Here is a 12,892-nt window from a genome sequence, read left to right on the forward strand (position 1 = left end):
CAGCTGTGCTGCCAGTGTGAGACATGTACTGAATGACAGACTGCTCTTCTGCAGAGCTGAGTGAGATTACTAGTGATGAACACAAGTGCTCATTACTCGATTTTACCAATGGTGCTCGGGTATGCACAGAATATCACGGATACTCGACTGAGATGTTCAAGTCCCCGCGGTCGCATATTTTGCGGAGGTTAGACAGCCACAAAACATGAAGGGATCTGACCGATCGGAATCCATCAATTAGTCTGAGGAACAATGGTGCAGAATGATCTGCAGTGATGAAACCAGAAACTCTAAATCCAGGAAAGTTGGTATGTAGTATGATAGAACATGAGTGGGTTTATGTGTGTGATTAACGGGACTCTAATGTGAAAAAAAAAATACAATCATGAAATGTTTTTGGCCAAACTAGAGCCTTCTGCACGTAATTTTTACCAAAATAATGAAGCATTTTATATCTCAGCAGGTTCAGATTCAAAGCTTCATGTCATATTACTGCTGTAAGTGGTTTCAGGATAAAAACAAGTCACTTTTGTAATTGGATTTAAAAAAATATCTATATATGAGCGGTTTCATTTCTGCAGCTTTTCTTTATCATGGTACATAGCCAGTGGCGGGATCCGACTGTCAGATAATGGCACTTACCATGACTGTCTCTCAACTTCCTTTCTTCTCTGCCCAGATCATATGTTCCATATTCTTTAACTGGTTTCTCCCCAGTGTCCACTTTGTCACTGGTTTTCTCTCTGTCATTGGTTCGGTGCCGTTCTGATACACGATATTTGTCCTTGTCTCTTTCTCTGGCTTTCTCCTTCTCCCTGCGCTGCTCTTGATGGTCACCCTTCCCTTTCTCAGCATGTCCATCTCTCCCTTGATCCTTTGGTCGCTCTCTCTTGTCTCTCTTCTCATCAGGCCTATGTTTGCGTTGTGTATGTTCCTCATCCTGTCTGTGATGACTTCTTTCCTTATGTCTTCTATCATTACCGCTGTCAGACTGCATGGTCTAAACAAAAACAGAGTCAAAAGAAAACGCAATTAATAGTCATGGCCAAAAGTGTTGGCACCCTCGAAATTGTTTCAGAAATAGAGATTTTTGTGTGCTCACCGTAAAATCCTTTACTCCGAGCCATTCATTGGGGGATACAGACCGTGGGTGTATGCTGCTGCCACTAGGAGGCTGACACTAAGTGATACAAAGAAAGTTCTCTCCTCCCCTGCAGTATACACCCTCCTGCTGACTCTCAGCTAACCAGTTCAGTGCAAAAGCAGTAGGAGATCAATAACAATATATGAGCGTATAACATGTCATATTATATATGAGAGTATAGCATGTCAGATTATAAAAACAAGCATAAGCTAATAACAGGGTGGGAGCGGTGTCCCCCAATGAATGGCTCGGAGAAAAGGATTTTACGGTGAGTACACAAAAATCCCTATTTCTCCTTCGCCTCATTGGGGACACAGACCGTGGGACGTCCCAAAGCAGTCCCTGGGTGGAGACAACATCCGATCAGGCCCTGTGTAACCGCTACTTACAAGTGCGCCGCCGCGGCCTGCAGAGTCCGCCTGCCCAGACTCACATCTGTGGAAGTGTGGGAATTATCGTGCTTCAAGAATGTATGCGGACTGGACGAATCCGCAAGCTTGCAGGCGTGCTTTGCCTATGCCTGGTGCCTAGAACCCTCGATAGACAGGGATATAGGCTGACATCTAACACGGAAAGACTCCTGGATGGTGAAAAGAATCCACCTGGCTAACATGGCCGATGAAACAGCTAAACCCTTCCTGTAAACATCAGGAAGCCCTCCTCTTACCATCAGGAAGCCCAAATAAAGCATCCAACCTTCGGAAGGACGCCGTCCTCGACACGTACCTACTCAGAGCACTCACTTCATCCAGAATATGGGGAAGTCATTCCATTTTGTGGACTGGTGCCGAAAGAGATGAGGGAAGAACGATGTCCTCATAACAGAATAATACAATACCACCTTGGTAACAAGGGACGGGGATGGCCTGAGGACAACCTTGTCTTGAAGGTAATAAGGGAAAAAAGTCTGAAAGAACAGAACAGCTAGCTCCATAGACTCGTCAGGAGGAGGATATCGCAGAGAAAAAAGGGTGACCTTCCCTGATCGTAAAGTCTGTCCGGATCAAAAGGAGTCTACTGTACGACTCCCAGGGCCATTAAGGTCCCAATGATCTAACGGTATGCAATAGGGAAGAACTACGTGTGAAAACTCCCTGCGAGAAAGTCCCTACTTACAGTTTTGTTGCAATAAGGCGGAAAGATACTAGCTCCGCAAACAAAAAAAACTGACGTAGTCAGTGCGGATCCCCGAGGATCACTGGGGGCCCTTTCTGCTTCCGAAAGGCTTTTGGAAGTAGTGGAAAGGGAGTTATGGAAACTGGTACCACAGAAGATACAGAGCATGCAGTGCGTTGGCTCTTGGATCTCGAGGCCGAACCACAAACAGTACATTGGCGTTCAGTCTGGACGCCATCCGATCTACAACTGGAGAGCTCCAGTGAAGGCAGATCTGATGGAAGACTTCCGGGTGAAGTTCCCACTCACTTGAGGCGGAACCCTGATGGCTGAATATGTTAGCCGCCCAGAGTTATACTCCTGGGATATGTACTGCTGAGATCACCGAATTATAAATCTCAGCGAATGTGAGGTACCACGGCCATGGTGCCTGACCATGGGTACCTGCTAGATGATGACATATGGCACAGCCGTGGCATTATCCAATTGAATTTGGATGGGGTGACCCGCCAGAAGGCAGTGGACCTGTTCTAGGACTACTGTTTGGGTCTCCAGAGCAATGATCGGGAGAAGATGACTGGCATTGGTAGTTACTAATAACCATTGAACCGGGAGAAAGGCCCTGGATGAAGAAGGAGCTCAGAGACTACCGTCTGAAAGTCTGTTTGACTTGTTGAAAACGATCGGAGCAAAGGAAACTGCTTCTATTGTCACCATTTTTCCCCAGAACCCTCCTAGCAAATCGAATGAAATGAGGGGATGAGTGATCAAGTGTGCGAGCTCCCTGTTGAAGGGCCATGACCTTGTCTCGAGGGAGAATTACCATCCTTCTGGGAGTGTGCAGGATCATCCTCAAAAAGGATATCTGCTGGGCTGGAAATGAGAACTTGTCTAAGTTTAGCTGCCAGCCCAGGTGAGAGGGTATAGCAAGTGATATAGACGACTCAGCGTGGTCCTGGAATAGCGGCTAGACAGTCGACCAAACAGGGCAGGACGACCATGCCTCTAGGGTGCAAGAGGAACATGACAGCCGCCATGACCCTTGCGAACACTCTGGGTGCGGTAGCAAGGCCGAAGGACAAGGTGGTGACTTGAAAATGCTGTTCACGAATGGAAAAGAAAAGGAATTTTTGAAGAGGGGAAAAATAGGAATGTGAGGGTAAGCATCCCGAACATCGATGGATGCCAGAAACTCCACCTTTTTCTGTTGAATGGCTGAGCGGAGGAACTCCATCTGAAGAAGGAGGACCTTGTCAAAGGTTGTTAGAAGTTTGAGGTCCAGGATCGGTCTTACTTTTCATTCCCCTTTTTGGAACCAAGATCCCTTAGATCTAGACTGCCCTAGATAACCCTTCCACTGCTGGTTGGGTCTGTAGGAAACATAAGATCCTTTGTTAGTCTCCCACTCAAAAGATTTGATTGGCCAGTTGTACTGTCTTCGGGAAAGGGTTACTGGTGTGAATCAAATTAGGTCTCCAGCCAGGAGACCATTGCTCTAGCAATCCATGCGGCGGCTAGGAAAGGTAGAGCACTGAACCCGAAGCCGCAAGACGGAAAGAACCAGATTTGCTATCTGACAGTCTGTGGTATTTTTAATTGATGATACATCGGGCAGGGATACTGGTAGGTATGCCACAGGATATTCTACCCAGTTAATCTACCAAGTCGCAGAATGAGCGGCTGCATCCAGCAGGTCATCGTCTCATGCCATCGCCGCTCTCTTTTGAAAGTGCAGAGTTAAAAATTAGGGACCCTCTATCCACCATCCTCTTAACAGGGAAGTGGAGAGGGATCGTCCGCCTTCTTGCATCATCTCGTAAATAGTGGTGATGCAGAGGGGTGCTCCAAAAAGGGTGCCTCTGTACATCCACGGAGTTCAGGTCTCCGGGTGGACAGGACAGGCTGTCTGGCGTTAGGTCTGGATGCAGAAGAGGATACATGGAGGCGACACTCCGTGTGCTCGTCTGTTGATGGTGTGGGGAGATCGGTGCCCTTTAAAGGACTCGTCACCCTTAAAAATCAGACCAGGCATGGCATCCCACGTAGAGGCTTCTGTCCAGTGAATTGCTTATCCGGACTTCATGGCAAATGCTCTACGAGGGAGTTTAGTCTCCTTATGAGGGACACCCTCGTCAATGTACAGAGATTGGTTGATGATATAAATAGGCGAATCCATCCTTTGCTGAAGCTCTGGCAAGTCCAGATCCAAGGCAATGTCCGATCCATATTCAGAGTCTTGTTTTCAGCAAATCATTGGGGAGAGAGATCAGGAAATGAAAACTTCCCTTTTCTAGATGCCTGTACGTTTCTAGATGCCTGTACGTTTCTAGAATACTTGCGGCCCCTGCTAGCCGACGGCTCCCATATAGGAGAGTGACCATGTATATCGGTCCTGAGAGCACTCCGAGCCACAGAGGGATCACGGAGGGATTCAATCTCTTGGTCAGAGAAACCATGGATTGCGATCAGTGACAAAGTCCACTGAGGGAACTATGTACTCTGGGATAAACTGAGATCAGCGGTGGAGGGCTCCTGAGCTCATTTTGGGTGTCTGGCTTCGGACTGGTCATGTTCTTTTAAGACCAGGGAATACAGGTCATGTGCCTTTAAGATCAGGGAATACTGGTCATGTGCCTTTAAGACCAGGAATTCTGGTCATGTGCCTTTAAGACCAGGGAAGACTGGATCCACTCACCATCGGTGCGGGTCCCAGCATAGAGCCGCCGTGGATGACTGAGTTTCTGTTCTGCTGCAGGTCAGGTATTGCAGCGTGGACGGTGCAGGGATAGTGGGATAAACCTCAATCCATCATCCCTTTGTTAGGGAGGTGGAGAGGAACCGTCCGCCTCCTTGTGCCATCCGCTTTAACAGTGGTGGGACAGTGGGGGCTGCTCGGACGCCAAAGAGAGGGGCCTCTGTACATCCACAGAGCTCAGCCCCCGGGTGGACAGGGCCAGTTGTCCGGCATTAGGCCTGGCTGGGGAAGAGGGTACATGGAGGCGACACTCCATGTGCTCGTCTGTTGAAGTTGTGGGGAGATCGGTGCCCTTGAAGGGACCCGTCGCCCCTAAGAATCAACCCAGGCTTGGCATTCCACGTCACAGGAAAGGATACGGAGAGGCGACACTCTCCGTGCTCGCCTTTTGATAGTTCGGGGAGATCGGAACCTTGAAAGGATCCATTGCCCCATTTGTCCGTGGAAAAAATAAAATCAAAAATGTAAAAGGTAAAAATAAAATAATAAGGAGTTTTGGGTCTGAATAGCAGACCCGTCCGTGTGCCTCCTACGGACACTAAGCAAGAACCACAGCTTCATAGGAAGCATACCCATTAAGTAAGTCAGAACAAGTCATATAAGGTCAAAAAATACTACAAATGGGTTATAATGGATATAACTACGGGATAATCGCTACCATAGAACATAATACCAAAGAAAAAAGTACGATCAAAAAACACCCAACAATAGAATTAAAGAAAAAATATAACAAAATCTTTATTGATAAATTGTAAAAACAGGACATTTGGCAAAGCCAGGAGGAGAGGAAAAAAGTACTCAAGCCACAATGTGCACAAGGAAACGGCAGGGGTACAAGCATGAGGACCATCACATTAGTAGCAAGGTAACAAAATCCACTTAAGGAGATATAAGTAGAATCGACTTGTATTATAACAATCAGGGGAAAGAAACCAAAAGTACAATGTTATACCAGGCCATGCCAGGAAACATATATGTAGACCATAGACATAGTATCTCTAGTAATGGCCGCACAGAGGCTGACTCAAAGTAGCTACATAATTACCTGAGCAGTCACTGGAAAGCGATGGTCCGCAGCGTGTACCCACCCCAACGCGCGTTTCGGCGTGATGAGCCTTTCTCAAGGGGTAGAGGACACTAAGCAAGAACTGGTTAGCTGAGAGCTAACAGGAGGGTGTATACTGCAGGGGAGGAGAGAACTTTCTTTGTATCACTTAGTGTCAGCCTCCTAGTGGCAGCAGCATACACCACGGGCTGTGTCCCCCAATGAGGCGAAGGAGAAAATTAAGTATTTCTCCCAGAAAATTACTGCAACTACCGGTATATATGTTTTGCTATACACGTTTATTTCCTTTCTGTTTGTTTGTTGGAACAACACGAAAATACAGAAAAAAAAAGGCAAATTTATCTCAGCTCCTGAGATCTCAACTGCGCATGCGCAGCCTTGGACAGCTATGTTCCTGGAGTCCACCGCAGAAAAGCATGGAAAGTGCAAGAGGTCCCGGCTTTGACAAAATGCTGGTGGAGCCCCTGCATCACGGAACACCACCCCCTACCAGCCTGGGGCCCGCAGCATCGCCCCACACCACCTCCTACCAGCCTGGGGCCCGCAGCATCGCCCCACTCCTGCCTCCGTCCAACACCACCTCCTACAAGCCTGGGGTCCGCGGCATCACCCCACTCCTGCCTCCACCGGACACCATCTCCTACAAGCCTGGGGCCTGCAGCATCGCTCCACTCCTGCCTCCGTCCAACACCACCTCCTACCAGCCTGGGGTCCGCGGCATCACCCCACTCCTGCCTCCACCGGACACCATCTCCTACAAGCCTGGGGCCTGCAGCATCGCTCCACTCCTGCCTCCGTCCAACACCACCTCCTACCAGCCTGGGTCCCACAGCATTGCCCCACTCATGCCTCCGCTGAATAACACATACCAGCCTGGGACACGCAGCATCGCTCCACTCCTGCCTCCGTCCAACACCACCTTCTACCAGCCTGGGTCCCATAACATCGCCCCACTCCTGCCTCCGCCGAACACCACCTTCTACCAGCCTGGGTCCCACAACATCGCCCCACTCCTGCCTCTGCCGGACACCATCTCCTACCAGCCTGGGGCCCGCAGCATCACCCCACTTCTGCCTCCACCAAACACCACTTTCTACCAGCCTGGGACGTGCAGCATCTCCCCACTCCTGCCTCCGCCGAACTTCACCTTCTACCATCCTGGGGCCCGCAGCATCACCCCACTCCTGCCTCCGCCGAACATCACCTTCTATCATCCTAGTGCCCGCAGCATCACCCCACTCCTGCTTCCGCCGAACATCACCTTCGACCAGCCTGGGCCCCCCCAAGTTAGCCACCGTAAACAATTTTACACCATTTGCTTTCAATAGCCTCTATGATTCACCGTCTACTGCTGCAGAATGGGTAATCGGAGCATCAGTCAGTGAACGTGATGGGACAACAGAGTTTATAAATCTTAAATCTGCCTTTTTCTGAGCTCCTCTCAGTTGAGCAATGACCACAGATCACATCAAAGGAGAGCTGAAATTTCAGCAACTCGCTACGAAACAAAAAGTCTGTAAAAGGCAAACTGCCCTAAATTTTTAATGAAGCCCAACTGCAAAAACTATTGTTAGCCCAACATACACTCATTTATTATTGCCCCCCGAGGTGCCCATATCTTTGAATTTATAGACTCTTTACATGGACTGGGACAAATCCAGTAAAGAGATTTAGGTCTTTATTACATTTGGACGGCAAATGATTTATCTGAGGGCACATCACTCAGCATTTATTACGAGAGTTAGGAGGGCAAAAGCAATGTAAAAAATTGTAACAACCTGTAGGTAGCAAGCATAGTTATAAAATCTTGGGACATCCGCTGCCTGTACGGAGTGATGCAGTATTCACTTTCTGGCGCATGCAACATATCATCCGCTGGGGAAAATCACATCTTATAAACTTGTTGCTACTTGGAAATAAAAAGGGATTGGGAGCCATTTAGAAAACATGCAAATTATTTGAGAAAGGATCAATCAGCTCTCCTGTCCAGGTGCACGGCAAAACAGTCCTGTAATTGCGATTGTCCAAACGATGGCCGGCACTCACATCTCCTTAAGAATTGCTTTATTGATCCAGGCACAAAAAATGGTTAAAAACAACACCACAAAAATGAAAAAGGCAGAAAAGAAATATCCACTGCGCTCCCAAGAAACATGTTTCACACCTGCATGGACCTTTTATACTACTGGATAAATAAAGCAATATTAAGATGTGAGTGCCGGCTATTAATTGGACTGATGCATATTATATTCATGTTTTATTTGCTCTGGGAACATTACAGTGTTATATTGTGACACTATTGAGCTTTTCGTTATGTTATTAGTATAGCAATAGATTGTTTCGGAGCCACGTTCGCCGCACAGTTGTTCAGTGGCTTTACAGCAACAACCTGCCATACAGCAGACTAATAGATGTGCGGCCTTGTGATCTCAGGCATGAAATTATCTGTGTTTCGCACAATGGATGACATTTTTATAGGTAAGGTTATTCCTCCGCTGTATCCTAGGTTACGACAAATCGCGCCGATTCTGCCGAGAACGCTACGCTTCGCTATTTGAATACAGGAGTCATCCGGGGGGATATAACCTGTGGGGGGCAGACGTAAGAGTTAGAGAAAACTAATGTGTCACCTTCAGGTGTTTCTTCAGCTCCTCGGTGCTCCAGGTGTCCTCCTTGGATTTATACTACAAAAGATACAAAAAAAACAGTTCAGTGAGATATATGAAAAACCTTCTAGTGCAGAAATACCGAGAAATAAGGAGAAGAAGCAGAAACTGGGCATTGCTGTATTTAGTGTTCACAGAAAATAACATAATGCAGCCGAAATCTGTGTTGGGTGAACCCAAATGACAGCCGGTATAGTGGCCACTATTTACATGGAACATGTGCCGACATCCCCTACTCCATAAGTCAGCAGATTCGCCACTCTGGAGCCCAGAAAAGATGGATCCCAACCTCTATGTGTCCACATTGACAGTTTCCACTGTATATAAAAGGTTCATAAGCTTGCATTTTCACTCTTTAATTACCAGTTTTTTTTTGCATATACAGTTTTAAAGGGAACCCGTCACCCCCAAAATGGAAGTTGAGCTAAGCCCACGGTCATCAGGGGCTTATCTACAGCATTCTGTAATGCTGTAGATAAGCCCCCAATGTAACCTGAAAGAGGAGAAAAAGAGGTTAGATTATACTCACCCAGGGGGCGGTCCGGGTCCGATGGGCGTCGCGGTCTGAGGCCTCCCATCTTCTTACGATGACGTCCTTTTCCTGTCTTCACGCCGCAGCTCTGGCGCAGGTGTACATTGTCTGCCCTGTTGAGGGCAGAGCAAAGTACTGCAGTGCGCAGATGCTGGGCCTCTCTGACCTTTCTCGGCGCACTGCAGTACTTTGCTCTGCCCTCAATAGGGCAGACAAAGTACACCTGCGCCGGAGCTGCGGCATGAAGACAAGAAGAGGACGTCATCGTAAGAAGATGGGAGGCCCCGGACCGCGACGCCCACCGGACAAGAACAGAACCGGGACCACCCCTGGGTGAGTGTAACCTAACCTCTTTTTCTCATCCTTCAGGTTACATCGGGGGCTTATCTACAGCATTACAGAATGATGTAGATAAGCCCCTGATGATGGTGAGCTTAGCTCAATTTCCATTTTGGGGGTGACAGGTTCCCTTTAAGAGCTTTAAAGAATTTTATCTTGTTTGGTTATTCAATTAATTTTCCCTTTTTTTCTTGTGATTCATGGGGAGTAATTTTTTTGATTTTTTTTTATATTCATATATCCTGTAGCTACCCCAACCTCCTGCACTGAGGGGGCTTTATTGCGCTGGCCCATTCAGAAGCAGTAGCTGCAGTGTGAATGCTGCCTGGGTGGACAGTGCAGCCGTTCCCCAATAGAGCCCCCCGCAGTACAGGAGGTGGTAAGCGGCTACGGAGGGGGGAGGTTGATGTGATGGCCGATGTTAACATGGGTCAGGCAGCTGTCAGAATTTCTCAGAAAGGAGAAGATTTACTGACTGCTCAGAGGCTGTCCGTAGCAGCAATCCGTGCGTTTCGGTGAACACATGCGGAATCACCAGCGATCGATAGCCGGAAGTGCTTTGAACATGGCGGACATGTGCTGCATCCAAAGAACTGCCAGTTCTGGATTGTGGGAACCAGGGCTTGACTGGCCATCTGGCAATTCTGGCAAATGCCAGAAGGGCCTATCTGGTGATGAGCTGCCTTGTCTGCTACATTGTTAACAGAATCAGCGATCTCAAGGCACCCATACTGTTAAGAGCTGTGATGGAGCACAAAGTCGCTGACTCCGTCACTTACCCCATCAGGCCACGGGTATCATTAGAAATATTGGTCTTGTAGAAAATCTTCCTTTCCTCCATCCACGGTAATATTAGTAATATATGCCATCTGGTGCTTGGGGATGGGGACAACATGGGCCTGTGTGATTTCAAATGCCAGGACTGAATTTCAGCCCCAGTCCGTACATGGTGGGAACAAACCCTTACGTCTGCCCATACAAAAACCACATGCGGTCAACCACCAGAAGTTGTGGTGAAAACCATCTCATGCCAACACCCAAATAAATAAATAAATAAATAATGGAGGCCCTATCTGTTTTACATGACAGTCGTGGATGAAGCTTGTCCATTCATAAATAATGGGTCTGTGAAAACATTGAGCAGCACATGGATGGCCAACCACAGGTCTGCTTTTTAGAATTTAGGGTACGTGCTCACGATCAGGATACAGTAGCGCTTTGGATGCAGCGTATTTTCCCTGTGTCCAAATGCTGCGTTCTAATCACGCAGTTAAATCCACACGTGTTCATTGAACAATGTGGATTTACCGCATTTAATATTCTATTGTGGAAATGTCTGTTGCAGAGACCAGCGCCTCAACGGAAATGGACATGCTGCGGCTCGAAAACCTGCACTGTCAAATAGAAGCACTGTGGGCATGGGGGGTTTCTATAAATCCCCTCCTCTGCTTGTATCGGAGAACACAGCGTTCTGGACACTGCAGGTGAGCTGGGTCCTAAACACTGCTATTCTGGATCGTGGGCACACACCTTTATGGGTGACGTTAGCTATTGTTTTTTCAGTATATGAAAAAACTGATGTCACTGAAAACTGATGGAAACATGCAGCCATGGCCCTAAAGTGGAGGAAAATTACATCCGGCACACACGCTAAAAACGCTGCTCCTTCTCATATGTAAAAATGAGATCTAACCCTAAAAAAGGATAAAGGTGTTTAATACTTGACAACCCCAGCTTAGTACTAAAGGGCTGCAGCTGATCAGAAGTCAGTGATTGGCTGCAGCAGTCACATGGCACAATAATGTCACATGACCTGCGGAGACTGTGCCGGTAGAGGAATACCCATTGGTTTTCTTTATAAGTGATTACACTGGGGTGGGGGTTGCCCAGTACAGGTGGCCCCTTTAATCAGCCATATTGGATTTTATTTAGTCAGTCCTAACCTGATATTTGGGATCGGTTCCATAGGACAGAGGTTAGCCTGTGTGCGGTGTTACCCTGGCCACAGTTTATAAGGCCTGAGCACAGCGCACATGCTGAGAACCAGCTCCACCCCTGGGCACAGGCTGTGTGCGGTACTGCAGCGCAGCTTCATCGAAGTGAAGGGTTCCCGGCTGCAGTACCGCACACGACCTGTGCACAGCGGTGGCGCTGTCTCTACAGGAGCAGACATGTCCAAACCCCTCAATTGTGTTCCCACCAGCAATTTACTTTGCATGGTGACCTAATGGCGCCACCTACTGAGGAACTACGTGTCATAGGATGTCTGTCCTGTCACTGTGTGCGCAGTATATGAATGGTTGTATACTTCACCCTGTCGGGCTGCATGGTCCTACGTCCGTCTTCCTGACCATCAGCCTGAGCCTCCACCTCCTGCTCGTTCCGTTACCAAGCGAGACTTTCCGTTCTGTTGCCTAGACGGGCCGGCGCCATGACACCCAGGCTAGTCGTTTTTGCGCATGTGCAATGGGCAGTTTCACCAAGGCAACGGCGGCGTCAGTCTACCTGGCAACCGCAGTAGTGCGCGAGACGTTTTTGTGCGCGTTCTCGATTACCCAGTGCGCATGCGGCATACGTGTCTGTTGTAATTGTTCTCTGAGTTGGGGGCTTTCTGTGAGAGCCTTTCCATACAGCGAGCAGCAGTAGCGAGTACGACCCTGCGGTGCACGTCTATCTATGTATGGGGTCATCTATCTGGGACATTGTATGTGGGGACACTCTAACTTGTGCACTGTATAAGGAGACCCCCTAGCTGGGACCCGGTAGTTGGAGACCCCCATAGCTGAGACCCTCTATATGGAACACTAACTTGTGCACTGTATAAGGAGACCCCCTAGCTGGGACCTGGTAGTTGGAGACCCCCTAACTGAGACCCTCTATATGGAACACTTACTTGTGCACAGTATAAGGAGACCCCCTAGCTGGGACATTGTATATAAAGACCCTCTGGCAGGTCACTGTGTATGGGGTCCCCCTAGCTGGGACTATGCAGATGGATACCCACTAAGGCCGGCCTCACACTAGCGAGTTTTACGGATGTATGAAAGGTGCATAAAATACGTATTGCATGATACGGTACAATGCTTCTCTATGGCCCAGCTCCTATCTGCTCTATTTTACTGATCTGTATTATACGGTCTTCTACGGCATGCTGCGTTTGTCACCGTATTGCGCAAAAAATCCGCCAATGAAAGTCTATCGGGGTGAGAAAATTACGGATTACACACGGACCAGCAGTGTGACTTGCGAGAAATACGCAGCAGTGTTAGAGAGA

General features: G+C 48.2%; 1 protein-coding gene across 1 annotated transcript in view; it reads right to left on the reverse strand.

Moving 5' to 3' along the window:
- The window catches only part of DYNC2I1 (dynein 2 intermediate chain 1), a 100,733-nt gene extending 88,656 nt beyond the window's left edge, over positions 1 to 12,077 (reverse strand). The window contains exons 1-3 of the mRNA XM_069729712.1: positions 11,932 to 12,077; positions 8,712 to 8,765; positions 643 to 1,000 (exon numbers count right to left, since the gene is read on the reverse strand). Coding sequence (XP_069585813.1) covers positions 643 to 1,000; positions 8,712 to 8,765; positions 11,932 to 11,946 — 427 coding nt within the window. The 5' untranslated portion in view covers positions 11,947 to 12,077. The remainder of the gene's footprint in view (positions 1 to 642; positions 1,001 to 8,711; positions 8,766 to 11,931) is intronic.
- Positions 12,078 to 12,892: the final 815 nt, after the last annotated feature.

This window comes from Ranitomeya imitator, chromosome 6 (assembly GCF_032444005.1).
Source record: "Ranitomeya imitator isolate aRanImi1 chromosome 6, aRanImi1.pri, whole genome shotgun sequence".
Taxonomy (NCBI): domain Eukaryota; kingdom Metazoa; phylum Chordata; class Amphibia; order Anura; family Dendrobatidae; genus Ranitomeya; species Ranitomeya imitator.